At 38.8% G+C, this 18,153-nt stretch overlaps 1 protein-coding gene and 1 long non-coding RNA gene across 12 annotated transcripts in view; one reads left to right on the top strand and one right to left on the bottom strand.

The window, feature by feature from the left end:
• The window catches only part of LOC135321709 (uncharacterized), a 45,841-nt gene extending 32,077 nt beyond the window's left edge, over positions 1-13,764 (top strand). For 5 of the 6 annotated variants that reach the window (XR_010381720.1, XR_010381715.1, XR_010381717.1 and 2 more), the window contains one exon: positions 6,550-7,570. This is a non-coding gene — a long non-coding RNA (uncharacterized LOC135321709). Of the gene's footprint in view, positions 1-6,549; positions 7,571-10,580 lie in introns of those variants that run through there. The other variant, XR_010381719.1, reaches the window with a different exon arrangement.
• The window catches only part of CACNA2D1 (calcium voltage-gated channel auxiliary subunit alpha2delta 1), a 425,079-nt gene that overhangs the window by 31,069 nt on the left and 375,857 nt on the right, over positions 1-18,153 (bottom strand). For 2 of the 6 annotated variants that reach the window (XM_064487623.1, XM_064487625.1), the window contains 7 exons: positions 18,006-18,077; positions 16,688-16,759; positions 14,164-14,225; positions 9,837-9,913; positions 8,475-8,495; positions 7,754-7,814; positions 2,174-2,271 (listed from right to left, as the gene is read on the bottom strand). In XM_064487623.1, the coding sequence (XP_064343693.1) occupies positions 2,174-2,271; positions 7,754-7,814; positions 8,475-8,495; positions 9,837-9,913; positions 14,164-14,225; positions 16,688-16,759; positions 18,006-18,077 (463 nt within the window). The remainder of the gene's footprint in view (positions 1-2,173; positions 2,272-7,753; positions 7,815-8,474; positions 8,496-9,836; positions 9,914-14,163; positions 14,226-16,687; positions 16,760-18,005; positions 18,078-18,153) is intronic. The other 4 variants (XM_064487624.1, XM_064487627.1, XM_064487626.1 and 1 more) reach the window with 3 other exon arrangements.

Raw genomic sequence — 18,153 nt, 5'->3', positions numbered from 1 at the left:
CCTTTCCATTCAGGTAACAAATACATGGTCTACATGTTGTATTACTACAAGAGATGGCAGTGGGACCGGCTGGAAAACATTTCACTTCCTTTCATTTAACCTTTAACCCAACATCAGAGGGTCGTTTTAATCCACTTTTTACACTTCCTTTCCATCCATTCTAGGAACTACCTTTTACATTACACAGCGCGAGAGACAATCACTTTACCAATAGCCCATTTATATAGTACCTCGTACATTTTAATTCCTAAGTCCTTTTAGGTAAAACAAAATAAAAGAGACCATTATTCTACTCTGTAATATAAAGCCACACTTCACATCATTCCATACTTTTACTGGTACTTTGATTGTGCTCCAAACCTAACATTTATCTCGGAATCTGTGCCCTGCAGCTGATTACACACACTAACTAGATTCCCATATTACACATACACACTCTTGCTTGTTTTCACATGGCTGCAAAAATCAAGGTGAACATGCAGAAGGCAGCAACTCCACAGCACACACATGTAGGAAGCGCAGTAAGTTACTTCACACATCAGGTGTGCCCTGTAACTTTACTTACAGATTAAGTACTTTTCTGAAGCAAACAAAAAAATTTCTCATTTGTTAGCTTTCAATCACTGATACCTACTTTTAGAGTTAGTTTTACAGATGATTGATAACATGAAGTCAGGTGTCACTGAGAGAAATCTACAGTATATAACCCTAACAGAGGACAATATACATTCTTTTATAGCTATTAGCTCTTTCTCATAATTAAAAAATCCAGTAAGTTCTCAACCCTTTACAGTTATATAATCACTTCATCCAGTCTCCACAGATTTCTAGGAGAGGGAGAAAAAAGATAATTGAAACGAAGGAAGAGGCTGAGGAACGTACGTAACAGCACTGCTAATTAGTGCCATAATGCTGACAGTGTTTTCTTTACAACGTATTTATACTTCTCTGACACAAGACACATCCAATTAAAGGAACAGTCAGTCATCTTATTATCTCAGCTCTGTCTTGCAAATGCCCCTTCCTCACTCCTGGCAAATAAATGATCACACTGAATGCTCCGCTCAGACCGAGCTGACAGTGCGCAGGAAGTCCTGACATCACGCGTGTTCACGCGTGATCAGGGCAGACTTCAGGGGCCCTTGACAGGCTTGCAGTGGCTCTTTAAAGCCACTACCTTATTCCTGTTAGAGGGACCAAGTAGTTATTTCTTCTTATGAGAGAAACACGTTTCACAGCCAGCTTTAAGACGGGATTTGCATTTTTTACAACTGAGGAACCACTGTATTTTTACACAGACCAGACAACACAGGGAGAAGGAGGACGGTGGGGGAAGGGGAGAAAGGAAGAACAAGAGAAAGAGGACAAAAAAGTCACTTATAAGTGTACTTTTTTCCTCCAAGTTACATTTACTCAGGTAATTTCTCCCAGGCAATCGGTTTTCCTCTTATTTCCTATGTACACCGCATTTTCCCTGATAGTCTTTTTTAATACCTTTCTCTTCCTTAAATTACCCTACTTAAGATTTTAAACTGTTTCAAAAACCAAGAATCCATACATCTCTATGAAGTTTCATAGGATGAATGATACGCATTTCTCTGAAAGACACATACAATGGTTACAAACCAATTACTACAATTTATCTATTCCAACTTGATGCACTTCATACAACGCGCTATCATACCTACGTATTTTTAAGATTTAAGTGAGATCAACATAGAATCTGAAAGAAAGAAAACCCTTCAGTGATGTATCATTTCTATTTTCTTTTCATACTATCCATATTACAACTCTTTAAATACATTGGGCGATATAAGTAAACTGATAAAAATGTGTTTTCCTCTATGCAGAAAGAATAATGCCATGAAAATCTTTCAAAAGATCATTCCAAATTAAATTTCCTAAATTTGCGAGCAGCAGAGGGAACCATGTCCTACTTACATCTAAACATCAGCAAGCATTTAATACCTGACTCAGAATATTTGCTTTTACTTTAGAATACAATCAAACTTCTTTAATGCAGAAAAAAAGAAGGGCCACTTGCTTACATTTCACCACTAAACATTCAGAACAGTACATAACCCGGCACACCCACAAGCTAGGCTGAACCCAGCTTTGACTGCTTTGGAAACAACCACAGCGAAGCGATTGTTGCAAATAACTGCGTACTTACATGATGGGTTGTTTGGAGTTTTCCTATCTATAAACTCATTAAAATTTAAAAGAAATTCGGTGTTATTCTCTGATATTTTAAGGTCATTGCAGTAATCCCTACAAAAAAAAATTGTGATATTAGACATGAAAATCTAAACTTTAAAAATTGTACACAATCATCACAGGAAATGAAAATACTTCTTTTCTTTTTTAATAGCTGGACAACTGCACGCTGCTGACTTTCTGGTGATGTCTGTTTCCTCACCTCTGTAACACAGCTATAGAGCTATACTTTGACACCAAGTGTTAAGGATTATAGAATATATGTCTATGTCTGTATCTATATGCACATCTGTGTGTCTCAAGCATTGGACCTTTGCACAGCAGGTACTCAATAACTGCTTCTGTTACTCCCAATACTATCATTGTATGCTGGAGTTTCACACTGTTCATGTACAAATTAAGACTGAAACGCTGAAATAATTTATTAAATACTGACAATAAACCGATACTGTTAACATTTCTATGAGAAGTTACTGTATTAAAAAAACAACCCACTTTATAAACAGCAGCATTGATTTCTCTACTCACTAATTGCTGTCACTCTTGACTTAACACAAGACAAGTGTGCCTCTACATTCAAACCACTGCAAGACTCTGTTTTGGCACATGAAACACATTAGTCATACAGATACGCAGTTGGAAAAGGGAAGAATCTTAATAGTCTTTTCAAGCAATTGTATCTATTCCTTTTCTTTCCGGACTAACACACCACAGACTACTTACCTGAAATTTCCTGATAGTTCTGATATGAAATCTTACACAATCCGAACTTTTTGTACTGTTATGTTAAAACCCAGTGCACCATCTTACATATACTTTGAATGCGGATCTCACCTGTCTGTGACTTTGCATTACCACACACTGGTCATTTGGAAAATATGCGTTACACAGACCTTCCAAGTGGTGACACATTTCACTGTTCAATACTGAAAATTCACCTTCCTTAAAAACATTACTGATTCCCCCAGACAAGTCTACTACTGAGAGGCTGCCTTGCTTACAGTAATAAATAGAATAATACATATACAGTACCACACAGTTATAAATATAACTTTCCTAAAACAGATTTTGTCATTGGGAACAAATACTTTCAGTTGTTTTCTTCAAAGTAAAAAGCTCACTTAATTGATTTTTGAGAAACTGGTGGCCAAATACACAAGTTTCAATAATCAGTTATCTCTCATTCATTTTTCCCAGTCCAATGACATTTCCTGGGGAAAAAAAAGGGGGGGGAGCTCCTCTTTCAGCTCTCTATTCAAACAACCACATGGGAGCTTTTTTTGAGGAACGGTCAAGTTACTCTCGTATGCAGGAAAACTTCCTTTTTCTCCTATGAGTCAAATGTCAATAAAACTATTACTTCTTTGCTTTTAATCAAGGATATTTTACAGTGAAACTGCCTTTTTCCCCCCGATGCTGGCGGCTGGCAATGAGGATTACAATGGCGACCAGTGCACTTCTGCGCCGCTGCCTTGATGCCTGATAAGGTCCCAGCTCCCCACTGCTTTTCTACTGTCACTGCAAACGGCAACATGATGGAGACGAACGCCAGTTACCACTGTTAGGAAAACAGCTTTCTCCTTGCAGATTCTCTGAAAGACACTTTGCACAAACACTCCCTTCTCCTGCCTTTTACTACAAATTAGTAACTACTATTTATTTAGAGCTACCTTCTTATCAAGAGCTTTGCTATATATTTTAAAGCTTACAAAACCTCTATGAAAGAGGTATTACTGTTACCATTTGGCAAGTGAGGACACTAAGAAAGAAACGAGGGGATCTGAGTAACAGCCAGGACAAGGAAGATCTGGGAAACAAACCCTTGCTCTATACTCTTCCTCTACACTTTCCGTTACTGTTTCCCATTAATAACAGGGATAAAAAAAAAAACCCATGGCTGATGTCACACCTAAATGTCTCCTCTAGCCAATTTTTCTTTTCTTTACTCCAACTTTCTGTTTATCTTCCACAACTCTTTAAAAACACGTTCAATGATTACTTTCCTACAAAATGTTTCCTACACAGATATTTTACTCTAAGGTACTGGATAGTCTTTTGAGGTTCCCCGAGCATGCCTGTACGTAGTCAGTGCAGACACCTCTGTCTTACAGTAGTGAGGAAACGGATTCAAATCCCGTATTACTGAGCACCTCTAAACTGTTTCCTTATCTTTGAGACGGGATGTTAACACTAGCTTATTAGAGTTCTTCTGAGGGAAGATTATACTCATGCATGTAAAAGACTTAACACATGTTACCTGGACTGGGTACTCACTGGTCTGTCCTACAAGCTACAACACTTCTTCCCTTTTCTGGTATCTTCTCCTTCCCTAAACACACAGGTGAACTCCAGTCCTCCAGCCCATCATACTGATACTGTGACTTAGGCCACAGACAGGGTCCACAGGCTAATCCTTGCTGAAGTAAACTAAATCCATTGCCTGTGAGTTGGAAACCAGAACTGAGAAATACCTTTATCCTCTCTGGGAGTACCTGGACTTTTACTCTGCTTAATGGTGAGGTTGAGGCATCCAGTCTGCTTGGTCTGTTATTTAATAACTGAGAGACATGAGTGAAGAAGTTGCCCAGAGAAAAAGACATCTCAGATGCAGGGAGAGTCTCAGCAAGAAAGCACCCCTGACATTTCCATCTCTTCTCACATCTGTGCTATGTGGATATTTTCCTTTCTGGTTACAACTAGTTTTAGCAGTTACGTTGCTCAGTTATTTGTATTGGAAACACTGCTAGTAGGACTACAGGTCTTATTACTACTGTGATTTCTAAGACATTCTTCAAATCTCTCTAGATTCTCCACTCGCCAAATATTTATAAAACCCCTACTGTGCATCAGGCAATGGATTTGACTTGAGTATGAAATGGGAAGTCAAACTGATGCCATCATGTCTCTTCTGGAGAAAGTCAGTAACATGAAATGTGGCGGCGCTCTAGTGCGGGAAATACAGCATTGCATGGCGCAGCAAGCAAGGGTGTCTAATCCAGCGATGATGGCAAAGAAATTCCCAGATGAAGGAGCTTTGAGGTTGGAGCTTGGGAGTAACTGGCAGTGTGTGCATTCACTCCAAAATAGAAAGGAAAATTAGCTGACGGAAAGGGTAAGGACAAAAAACCCAATGCATTTAGGAAGTCAGACAAGTGTTCTATGGCTGGAATTAGGAGCAGACGTTGGCAGACTGTTGCTTACAGGCCCAGCGAGTACACGACTCAGGCTCTGTGGGCCAAGAGGTCTGAGCTGCAACCACTCCACTCTGCCTCTGGAGGGAAGGCAGCTGCGGACACCAGCCAAGGTCCGCGGCCACGTGCCAGTACACCTTCCTGAATGCCATACACAACCAGTCTGACGCTGCAGTTTGTCAGCCCCTGATCTAGAGGAGACGGGACCACAATGGAACCTGGGACTAGCGACAGAACATTTGAAAGCCACGGTATACTGTACAGATTATCATGAGGACGACACTGAGCCATTGGTTAGGATTTAGCAGATGAGAAACTTGATTTCACCGAAATTTAAAAAACTCTCCGGTGGCAAAACGGAGACAAGAATTGGGAGGTAAGGGCACAATACTAGAGGCAGTGAGGTTAATCAGGCTGCCGTAGCAGTTAGGCTGTGAGAAACCTGTGGCTGGTACTAGAACGCAGGCAACAGAGTTTGATGATACACTTGATACTCGTAAGATTCTTTCTACTTGGCAAGACCTGGGGATGGATCAGAAGTTACATACACGTGGAAGACACCTAACAGGCTTCAAGATTGGGCATTTGGGGAGGATAATTTTCTCATTACTGAAGCAACACAGACAGAACAGTTCTCCAAAGAGGACACGTGTTTAGGAGACACTGAAATTGAAGCACATACAGGAAAGATTCCTGTTACGTTCCACAAACATAGATGTCTCGTATTGAAATATATACATATATCTATATCTATATCTGTATCTATCTAGCTATCTAGTAGTCCCTATGTCTGAAAATATACTGTTTCATCTTATACAGTAACATACAGTCTATAAACCGCATTTTTTGTCTATCCTGTTATTTTCCTAATTGAGACATGTAGTCAGCTTACAGTGCTGTGCTAATTTTGGGTGCACAGCATAGTGATTCACTTATACACACACATATATATATTCCTTTTCATATTCTTTTCCATTACAGGCCATTACACGGTACTGAATATAGTTCCCTGTGCTATACAGGAGGACTTTGCTGTTTATCTGTTTTACATACAGGATTTAGTGGAGGGTGGAGGGATACATTCAGAATTTGGGATCTGCAGATGTCTATTTTCCTCTTAAATGCTATGACCATCCTGTAGATTTGGAAGCCATCACCTGAAACTGTGAGCACAGAAAAGGGGGCGTCCCTGGTATGTCTGCAGCCTGGGAATTGGAAGACCAGAGCGCCAAGGCCAGCAGCTTCATGTGAGGGAGGGAGGAGGAAAAAGACGACAGCGTGTCACCAGGTAAGATGAGGCAGAGAGCCCAAGGAGCCTGTGCTCGGCAGCGTCACACACCCAAGGAAATGCACGCAGGAGAGCTGCTCGAGGGCAGAGTCACTCCCACGGCCAGGAACATGCTCTGTAAGCAGCGATTTCTCCAACAGTTCTGTATATACATTCCCCATATTTTCAAGACGAACCAACAATTCAGATATTCTTACACAGAAATAAACTTGAAAGAGTAACTCAGACCAATTTCCATGACCCTCTTCTTTGAGTTCTTAGGGTCATTTAAGAAGGAAAAAATAGGAGACTTAAAAACTACAAGATTCTGAATCTATTCCACTCCTTAATTTCACCTAGATTAATAGGATGTTATTCATTTGTATTATGATATGTGTCTGCTGGACATTGGAAGTCAAAAACTAAGGGGAGAAACAGGAATAAAGAAACTCTTGGAGTTACTGAATGGAGTTTCAAATCATTACAAGACAACAGAGGCAGACATGCAAGTGTCTATCAGAGCTAGGTAAGGGGGATTATATGAGAGAGAAAACTGGGCATCAGGAAAAAATGTTAACCTTAAAACTCCCGTGAGACACTGTCACTATTAAAATATGTCTTCCCAAAAACCTGTGTTAAGAGTATTAAAAGACTACAACTGAAGCAGTCATTCTCTGAGGTACCCACATTCTCGTGTGTATATCCGCACATAAGTATCTGTGTATCTACGCATATCTACCTCCCGGGGCACGTACATACACAGAGTCCGTACGTGAATACACAGTCACAAACGCAAATACACTCTTCATTCTTGTGGGATATACTGTTAGCTCCAACAAAATCACAACCTACATCTATCCTATTCACTACCATCTCCCCAGGTCAGCACACTGCTTAGCACATGGCAGCTGCTAAGTACCTGGATGACTAAATGTCAGTTTCAGTTATTGTTCCCTTTTGTCCTATAAGACGGCATGCGATAACCCACAGCAGTCTCGACCCGACCTCACACCTAATACTAAAGACCTGTGCATCCACATAAGCTATAAAACAGAAAGCAAAACAAAACAAGACCTACCTTGGTGCTAAGAACGTATAGCCAGATTCTTCAAAATTATCTGGCTTCAGTGTTTCTGAATCTACAAAGATAACATTACAGGGTTAGACAAACAATCCAGAATATGCATCCAGAGATTCGATGACAAAGCATTTGGAAAAAAAAAATCCCTAATTAATAAGAAAAAAAAAATAGACGACTTACATCCTCCGTTAAAACATATCAGGGACCATACAGTTCCCCAATACTTTCCAGTAATAAAATCAATTTCACTTTCATAAATGGATGAAATCACTTCTATCAAAGACAATGCTACTACGTCTATACTTTTCCCATGTACTAACCCAACCAGAACCAAGATATTGTTTAAAAAGCGATTCATGTCCATGATACATCAGAGGGATTCATTTGACAGGTCATTATAAAAATGTTTACCAACATTATGAAAAAGACAATGATGTCAATAAACCCCATGAATGCCCTTGGTGAATTAATAACATTCTTCACACTAGTATGAATTAGTAATTGGAAGGAGCAAAACACATATTTAACTCTAAGAAAAAACTTGAAAGTGAAACCGGCTGCATATGAAAATAAGCGTATTCTTCTCCCCCCTTTTTGCCACGACCGTCTGAGTGACCATGGAGAGGCACAGAGGATAATATCCAGAAGGAACAGAATTATCACTGGAAATGTCAAGTGTACTAAACAGAAAGAAATCGAGCAACAAGAAAATACTTGCCCTTCATTTTGCCCTTTTTTGCTGTGAAAATCCATCAGAAAGAGAAAGCAGGGAAACAAAAAAAAGAGGGTAAAGCAAAGGGGGTCACAAACAATATTTTATTCAATGCCTTTCTTGAATAAAAATATTGTGCACAGATCAAAGGTTTACTTATGTACAGCTGTAGTCTGGGGAAAAAAGATACATTTTTGAGGACTGGCAAGTATGTCCTGCCAATTACTACTAGAGCACCGTCTCTGCACTGTGCTTATTTCAAGGGTCGATTTCAAGGGTCTATTTTGGAAAGTGGTTAATGCAAGTGCAATGCCAATGATGCTAGCCTGGAACCAGAAGCATTTACCGATCATCACAGACCCACTAGGCCTCCCCTCATTTACCAAGTGAAGAACTAGCTCATGCAAAGGTGCTGCTTGTTAAAAGACCATCATATCTATCTAGCTAGTGAAAGTGGAATATAAATGTATAAATTACCACAAGGGACAATGAGAACCAGGACTGCACAGAGCAAAAAAGAACTGACAGAGACACGCAAGAAACTACAGCTTATGTAAGGTCACATGTAAGAGGTATATACATATATATATATATTCACTATACATATATATATTTTACCTTCTCGTATCGGAAAAAATTTAGGTTGTTAGGAATAATACAGTAATGTACAAAGGATATGATGGTCATTTTACTTTACTAAATCTAGTCACCCAAGACAAAGAATGACTTGAAATATGCACCTAGAGTTAATAATTACTCCACATTCCAACTGATGCTTTGAGAAAAGAAAAAAAAAAAAACTACTCCATTTGAGTTATTGAAGACATTAATTTAGATTATTAGAAATTCATTGCCAAACCAAAGCCAAAGACCAGTGCAATTTACTTTATTCAAAGTCGAAGATGTGGAGCCCAATACTATTGCCAAATGTAAAAAGAAAAAAAAAAAAAAAAAAAAAAAAAAAAAAAAAAAAGGAGAAGAAGAAGAAAAGAAGAGAAAAGAAAAAACTTCACTAACATAGTGCCATGAGTACAGACTATGTGAAACATTCTGCGCCAGCTAGCAGACCCTCAAAACAACAGCAACACACAGGGCACAGCGCTGCAATGATTCTACAAGCACAAAGCGAGGCAGGGGAGGATGGTGGGGACCGCCAGTGACACTGGAGTACCTGCTCATATTCTATCTGTGTAGAATATTTCTTGTTCCTTGCATGTTTGGAATGGGTTAGAATCATTGCTGTTGATTTGGTAGTAGCACCTACTGAAAGCTATAATAAGCCGTGGGTATTCCAAAGTCTAGGCGGAGTCACACCTCTGCTACTAGGAGATAACAAAGAGACCCTGCAGCCGCTTTCACAGTACTTACATCTGGCCTGAGTTATTGTCTCTTCTATTTTGGCTTTTATATAGTAAAAACTGTAGGTTGGTAATACCAAGGCCAAACTGCAATAGAAACAAGAGAAGCATAAACACAAACAAACAAACAAAAATGAAACATAACTTAAAAAGAGACACATCAAGATCATGGAAAATCCAAGTCTTCCTCGTGGGAAGGAAAAGCCCTATTACTTCAGCAAATAGGACACTTCATTCGGTCTTGCCATCCAGAGTCACCCAGTTCCTTACATGGTATAGAGTCAGAAGAGACATACGGAAAATAAGCTACTATATGCGCCCATATATTAGCTGAAGAAGAAATGTCATGAGTACTACATTTCTAGAAAAGTATATTAAAATACTTTGTGGACAAAACCACAACACTAGGGATAGGTTTACACAAAGTGAACATATCATACCACTTGGCTATCCTCTCCTGAATGAATTATATACAGTGTTACAGCGCTTGCTAGCATGTGTACACTCTTAAAACTTACACACGTAAAAAGTATTATTGTCATTACTGTCACACAATGCATACAATCATCTGAGGAATACTCTTTTGAGCAGGTAAATACCTACTACTGTAAACCTCATCTCTAGGCAACTTCCTCAGCGTCTCTTGGAAATTCAGGTTCCCTTAGAGCATGTGCTTATTCCGTTGGTTCTTACTCAACACTGTGACTGCATTTATTTCACGTTCACTGATTGTGGATATCCCTCACCATTTCAGACAATGTTATGGGGTACAACAGGAAAACCGTCTTGAGCTCGATAGTTCACAAGACCCATGGGGCTACTGCAGTCTTGTGGCAGATGTACCAACGGGGGAAGAGGTGCAGTGCAAATCTCAAGCCAAATTCAGAAGACTGTCAGACACCAGGACTGTCAACCAAGCCTGCCAGCCAACGTTCTACGAAATAAGAAGCTGTCAGGCAGGTCACCGTACTCATCTTCAGGTTGCCAATTAATAAAACACATAATGTGTTAGAACTGTTAAAAGATGTCAGAATATCATGCAGTTTCCAAGAACAACTGCATCTGTGTAATTCTGTTCCTCTCACAACGGCTGATGTGCATGTGGGGACATAATTAATTATTCCAGAGCCACACTTACAGCTGCAAAGGACCTTCACTATCCTTTGATTATAGAAAGAAACTAAGGAACTAATGAATGCCAAAAATGATGGTATCTCTGATTCTCAATGCAACACTTTTCAAAAAATGTTTCATTACTGTGACCAACTGAGTTATTTCACATTCATTGAAAACCTGTAACCCAAACTTTAGCAGTGCACAGGAACTAATGTGTGTCTCTAGCCTTCTGAGTACTTCCAAGCACGGGCAGAAGACCTTCTTTTAAATCACTCAAGCCTCATCTTCCCCACGCTTTTGGGATAAATGTCCAAACTGCAGCCCCCTATTTTTTCCTTTACTGAACAATACAGAACAGGACAAAATATAAAATTCCAGGTCTTCCTTCTTACAAATATATGTTACAGATTCACTCTCTGAAGAGGAAAAAAGCAAGGGATTATTTGCTACAATTTATTTCTGCAGTCACGATAGCAAACCAAGGGGATGCTTGTTACCTCCAATTCCCAAATCTGGCTCCATCATTAACTAAGTCATAGACTTTCCTTATAGGAAAAGGTCAGAGACATAAAACATTACATAGACTTCATGAAAATCTCTACATTCATTTTATAGGTAACTTCCTTTAAGTGGAGGCAGAGATTAAAATTAACATAAGCAGTGCAATTAGTCTGAAAGCAACATGACTTTTATGATTCACTTGCCACTTATAAAATGTTGAGCAGAATCACTGAGCATTTGAAGATTGTCTCCTACAAATCCCTCTCCAGGGAAAGTACGACATTTTTATTGCCCTATCAGCATTTACTCCTAAGAGAAACTTCAAATTAAAACCGGTAACGTTACATCATGTGGCTGCCACAATGTCACCCTGCAAGCTTGGGTTACGTCTCATGCACCATAAAAAAATAGTGTGGAAACCCATAAGGAACACAATACAAGTTTCACACTTGACATATCAAACATACATTTTACTGGCCTGTAAGTCTCCAGTTGTTATTAATAGCTACATGTTATTTTATTGAAAAATATAGTTACACTTAATCTACTGGTTTTCTCTCTTGAGACAACAATTATTCCTTCAACCTACAGCAGCAGATAAGATCTTTACTCAACATTCTGAGCCAACGTTGCTGTCCTGTGCAGGGGCTGCTGTCTCTCTCCTTATAAAACCCACAGACCAAGGCTGCTGTATTGTCTCCTAGGGAGGAAAGTCTCACAACGCCAGTGGCCACCAGATGGATGGCACAGCCCCCGCAATATTTTTGTAACTCCCATAAACATGGTTAACTCAGTTACATGGAATATAACATACTTTTCCACCCAATCACTGAGACCACCAAAAAATCCAACTTTTCACCAAAGAGAATTCTATTAAAATAATTACTATATTTCAAAATACATAATATCAAGTTATATCAAGGCTTAAGGAGACAGATATTACTAACTGATATTTGATACTCTGCGAAGACATCAGCTGAGAGAAAATGGACAGGCAAGAGACATGGGCTTGAGGAGAGAACACACGCTGTCAAAGTGATCTATAAGCATCCTGCAATCATGGGACTTCTGACATCACCAGGAACCACTGACGTCCACTTCAGGTTAGAGGTCCTGAATTTCACGTGATGTTACCAGTCAATGAATATTTTACTTCTATTTGTGGCCATGTGGTACAGCATGGGGTTGGTGATAACTGACTTTCATTGGGATTGGGATTGGCTACACTGATGTTTGCCAAACCTGAGTAGGATGAAGAGAATTGACGGTGTGTGCAGGAGGGTGAACATACTAAGACCCAGGAATTTATGCTGAATAAAGAGAAGTTCAAGGACATGAAGGAGGCAAGGACACTGGAAAGGTCCAAGGGATTGATGCATTTCAGGTCTTCACTGAGTCAGAGGACTGTTGCAGTTGGGCTATCAGAGGGAGGAGATGGAAAGCTGAAATGTAGTGATCTTAGAGTTGCACACACACGATCAAATTCAGATTCTGATGAAGCTGCAGTCTTAGAGCAGCAAAACATGACTTTGGAGTAGGTAGCTAAGATAGCGGAACGGCAAGGTCAGTAGAGGACAGGAGATGAAAAAAACAGAGTCCAGGCACCAGAGGCACCCCCTGTGTCAATGGTATGGACAGTGCAGTCCAGGGACCTGGCCCACCTGCAAACCATCATCGGCTCAGGTGAGGTACAGACATTGAGAGTGAGTACTTAGAAATTCTTACAGCCATTTCATATACTACTTTAATGTCTATAGACTCTAATAAATTTTTTTTACCTTGAGTTGTCATCTCCTCTACAGTTTATTTCAGTAAACAGCGTTTGCTTTACCTTATGTAAGTCTGGGTATGTCACAAACAGGCTTACAGACAGTGATCTAAGTGAACGTAGGAGAGGGTGGCGGTGAGGCAGGAGCCGAAATCTCACAGGAAGGAGAGGGAGATGACTGCGAAAAGGGAGGAGTGGGGGGTGCTGTGATCTGCTGATATAAGATCCAAAGATGGGGCTGTTCGCTAGGGAGTAGGAAAAGAGCATGAGTAACAAGAAGGACACAGTCACACTGGCCTCAGCTCTACGCGGATGCAGGACGCAGGACCACGGAGAAAGCTGTGACCTCAGAGGCAGCGCAAGTGAAGAAAATGCTCAGCAGCTGTTGAAGAAGGGAGACTTTCCAAACAATTACAGGATATTAGTCTGCCCAATTTTCTCCTCAACTGAAGGGATCAGAATGCTTCCGAATTTCTATTCATGGGGTAACATCTCATCAGTTGAGCATTTTATATCACATTACATTACGCTGTGCTAAGTTTTATTTTTAAGTTGCTTTGAAACCTAACTGCAAGCACTGTAAATTAAATGACAATTTAAATGAGGAGGTCTGCGGCCATGATGACTACAACGTAAAGGGAATTTGTCAACACTTATTATTACGAACGTCAATATACAAAATACCAAATATATGCATATCATGTAAGTTTCACTTCTATATTTTATATTCTTAGCTTTTCCCCATTTTTTACACTTAAAAAAATAAGACTCTATAAGCTTAATACATTTTAATGTTGGCAAGAATAACACTTCTATTGAATTACATTGAAAGTAGCTTATAAAATATGTAAAGACTTAATATTCATCCACTGGACAAATCTCTACTAAAAATAGGTTTCAGACACTGAACTGAATACTCTTATATAGCACACATATAAATGTAGTTTATTACCTGTAATCTGTGCCATTGACAGGAGTCCACGTGTACGTCCTGTTTCCTTTGTCAATATATCTCTAAAACGTAAGTTTGATATAGTCACTATCACTTTTTATTCTATGTGACTTTACATAAAGAGCAGAACACTAGGATCTATTCATAAATTCAGTGGTCATTCAATGTCCTTCTTCATAAATGTCTGATCTAGTCAATTCTACAATTATTTCTTCTGTTACGGGAGTATATGTGTGTGAAGCAAGATTTTAAGACCAAAATAATGCCCACATGACAAATTTAAGGATTTTTAAGTGCAAGATCTTAGTATTCTATGCCAAATAATTAACCTAAAAGTGGAAAAAGCAAAATTCCCTGAAGAATAAATTTTAATAATAAAATGGGACTTCGAAATATTAGACGTTGCTCAGATATTTCCACAGTAGAGTATCTGTTTAAGAGAAACCGGTAATATCAGGAAATGAATGCAATCATTCAGTCTGGATCCAAATCTATCCAAATGTAATATTCAAATGTATTAGCAACTTACTCTTCTTATTAGGCCATTATTACAGTATTTATCTACCATAAGAGACTAATTACTCAGTATCACTGAAGGTCAGACAAACAACTAAATCCACCAGGGAACATAAGCACAGAGCTGAGTAACTTCATGGATACTGAACACTCTTTCCTGTGCAGCTCCTGGACAGCAGTAAGACATGACGATTCCTTCTTCCATTTGGTGTAACGATGACCCACAAGCATTCTTTCATACTGTCAGTTATCTCCAGCTTCATCGTCCTCATCAGAACACTAACGTTTACTAGCACTTTCCAGGCATTGTCTCATTTAATCAACACACTGGGGTAAATGCAACACGACTCTTCTCTACAACTCACTGATGACGAGTCTTACAGAGGACTGTAAGTGGCAAGAAGGAAACTCTATGCTGCCAAGTTCATTTTCTAACAACTACATCATGCTGCTTCTCTACATCACATATTCCCGTGGCTTTATTTCTGTGTGTGGAGGGTGTGGGAGGGAGCGCAGAAGTGCTCAGGAGGTTTTCAGACTTGGAAAATTCTTCAAATAACTAACAGATATAACATTTACCTGTTCGTTACTACTCGTAAAAAACCTTTGGCAAACTAGCATTGTTCAGCAAGTTATAAAAAATAATATCAAAATAGTATCACATTAGGCAAATAAATGTACCAGACAATGTTCTCTTCAATATTATTAACAGGAAAATTCTATAGGTGTATATTGGTCAAAAAGAAGACTTCATAGTAAATTGAAAGAGAGAAATATCAAAGTGACTTGATAGAAACCAAAACTAATTGGTAAGTTGAAAAGAATATGCAGGTCAAGGAGTTCTTATTGGCCAATCAACAGGAAGACACTGGCCGAAATGCTGAGTGGTTTACATCTTTCTTCTAAAAAGTGACGGGGTAAATAGCCTGGCTAAAAGGCTAAGTAAATAAAGTTGACATTTCCACAAACACTGACATTGATATATATGCCTCCCCGCCTTGTTCTCCGGTAATGGGGCCTCATGCTATTAGAATGAGGAAAGCTACGTGCTAAGGAAGCACTACATTGAGATCCCATCTCCTTCCTAGGGAGACATCTGCTGAGGAATTAGGAGAAACGTTACATTTAAAATGGATGAGGGGGGAGGGTATAGCTCAAAATCCTGTGTTCAGTCCCCAGAACCTACATCAAGTAAATAAATAAATCAACCTAATAACCTCCCACCTTAAAAAAAAAAAAGGCTGAGATTGTAAAGGAAAGGACTCAAGTTTTACATAAAGGCTTAATTAACCTTCCAAGCTCAAAAGCTTCTCGGTTCTATTTATTTCTCAAATATGCAAACAGATGAGGGTGTGTTTACTCCACATGTAAATAATGGATGGACACCCTTCTCCTATTCAAGGAGTTTTCCATGTCAACATAAAACAATACAGGTGCTACACAGTGGTACCAGTAATTGATGGCGGTAGGTGTCTCACCACTGGATTTAATTTCAGATTTAAATGCAGGGCAATAGTGCATAAACAGTAAAAGAAGTTAAATCAAGCCAGAAACAAATAAACAAAGAAAAAACTAAAAAAAATTTAATTAATATGTGGAACTCAACAATTAGCACATCTCCATACACAAGCCATATAAAACATACGGCTATTACATATTAACCTCAAATCTGCATGACTGAAATGGCCTCAAAGGAGACAGCACATCCTACCGTGTGCTCTTTTACTGGTAAAACACATGCAGCCAAACTGTAATCTTCCAGAATATATTGTTAAAGATACAAGAATCCATCAAGAAACCTAAAGCAACATGACTGTAAAACAATTTCAAAGAGAGAAAAATCTCATTGAAAATATTCCTCCAGCAAAGAATGCTTTAAAAATTGTTTCCTAGAAACAGCCTTTTTTATGAATACAAATTACTTTAACAGATTAGACAAACTACTAATATCAGCTATCATTATTAATATTTTTTTTAAATTACAGAATAAACTCGACTTAATTCTTACCTCATCTTGAGATTTAACCAGAGTTCTGAATGTTTTCTCCCCGCTTTCTCCATCTATCATTTTATTTCGGATCTAAGAGAAAATGAAACAATTCCTTTATTATTGCACGTACTCAACTCACCTACTGAAGTGTGGGAATATTCCTTTAAAAACTGCCACATTATCGCTATTTTACATTAGTTACAAATAAGAGGAACATCCTTAATGAAATCCATTTCAATCAATCATTAATTTGTGAAATGTAATTAATAAACAGTGCTCGATTACTTTACGGGACTGATTAAGGGGGCACTTAGACTCAACAGAGGTTAAACAATAACTAGTTAGTCAGTGGTTGAAGAGTCTCAAAACCAAGCTTCTCACCATTACATGATCTACTTTATCCTGTCAGAACGCTTTACAACAAATATTCATTTACCACCTGAGACGTCCCGGCACGATGCCCCTGTCTAGGGTAATGACATTACATAGATTCTACTGTTCTACACTGAGAGAGTAAAGGTGTAAAATGTGTAAAGCAAGTACAAATTAAAACACACTGTGATGAGTTATAAAAGAAACACGGTGGCCTTTGAACAGATAAGAGAAGGAGTCCATCTCTCTGAAACAACCCTACCAACCTCTGCTCTGGAGCACCAGAGCCTGCTTCAAATCCTGGTTCCACTACTTATGAGCTGAGTAACTGGAGATAAGCTATTTAACCTTCTGTATCTCCAACACATCATCGGTACAACAGATGTAATGATACTGATAATGATAATAATAAACCGATTTCAAAGGCTATAGGAATCCATGACTGACATGTATCATGGACTCACTAAATATTATTAATGATTATCTTTATTACCATGGAATGCCCTCTCAGAGGAAGCAGCATGCAATTTTGCCTTTGAAATAACATACAAATTTTCTGAGTGAAGACTACTAAGACAAACATGGCAGTTTCCTCAGGGTGCTCACTGGGTGGCTGGATACTTAAACTCCCTCCAGCGTTTCTTGCAATTCTATGCCAATGTCCTCCTATGTTTCCTATTGAAATTTACAAGTTATATTTATACTGAAATACTTAAAAATCTATCTGTGGAAGTAGAAAGAAGAAAATTAAAGTCACACCCAACTTTTTTTATTTATTCCTTTTCATATGCTCTTTTGGATGAGATAGCCCAGGATCTAGACATTTTTAAAGACAATAAAAATCATCTTTGTTTATATAGTACCCATAAAGAACCAACACAATGAAGCTGCTCAACAGATACTTATGGACTGAATCCCAGCATCTCACCCAAGGCTATTGTTCAGGCCAACGGATTGCACTCACCTCCACTTTAATATCATTCTCCAATTCTGCATCAAGGAAATCCAAAGTAACTGGCTCCTGAGATTTGGGGTTCTACACAGGAAAATAATAATTAAGCACATATGGCATTATAAAATGATGCTGTACATAGATTAATGTATTGGACATT

Source organism: Camelus dromedarius, chromosome 7, assembly GCF_036321535.1.
Source record: "Camelus dromedarius isolate mCamDro1 chromosome 7, mCamDro1.pat, whole genome shotgun sequence".
NCBI lineage: Eukaryota > Metazoa > Chordata > Mammalia > Artiodactyla > Camelidae > Camelus > Camelus dromedarius.
The sequence above is the reverse complement of the archived record's forward strand: the minus strand, read 5'-3'. Positions and strand labels throughout refer to the sequence as shown.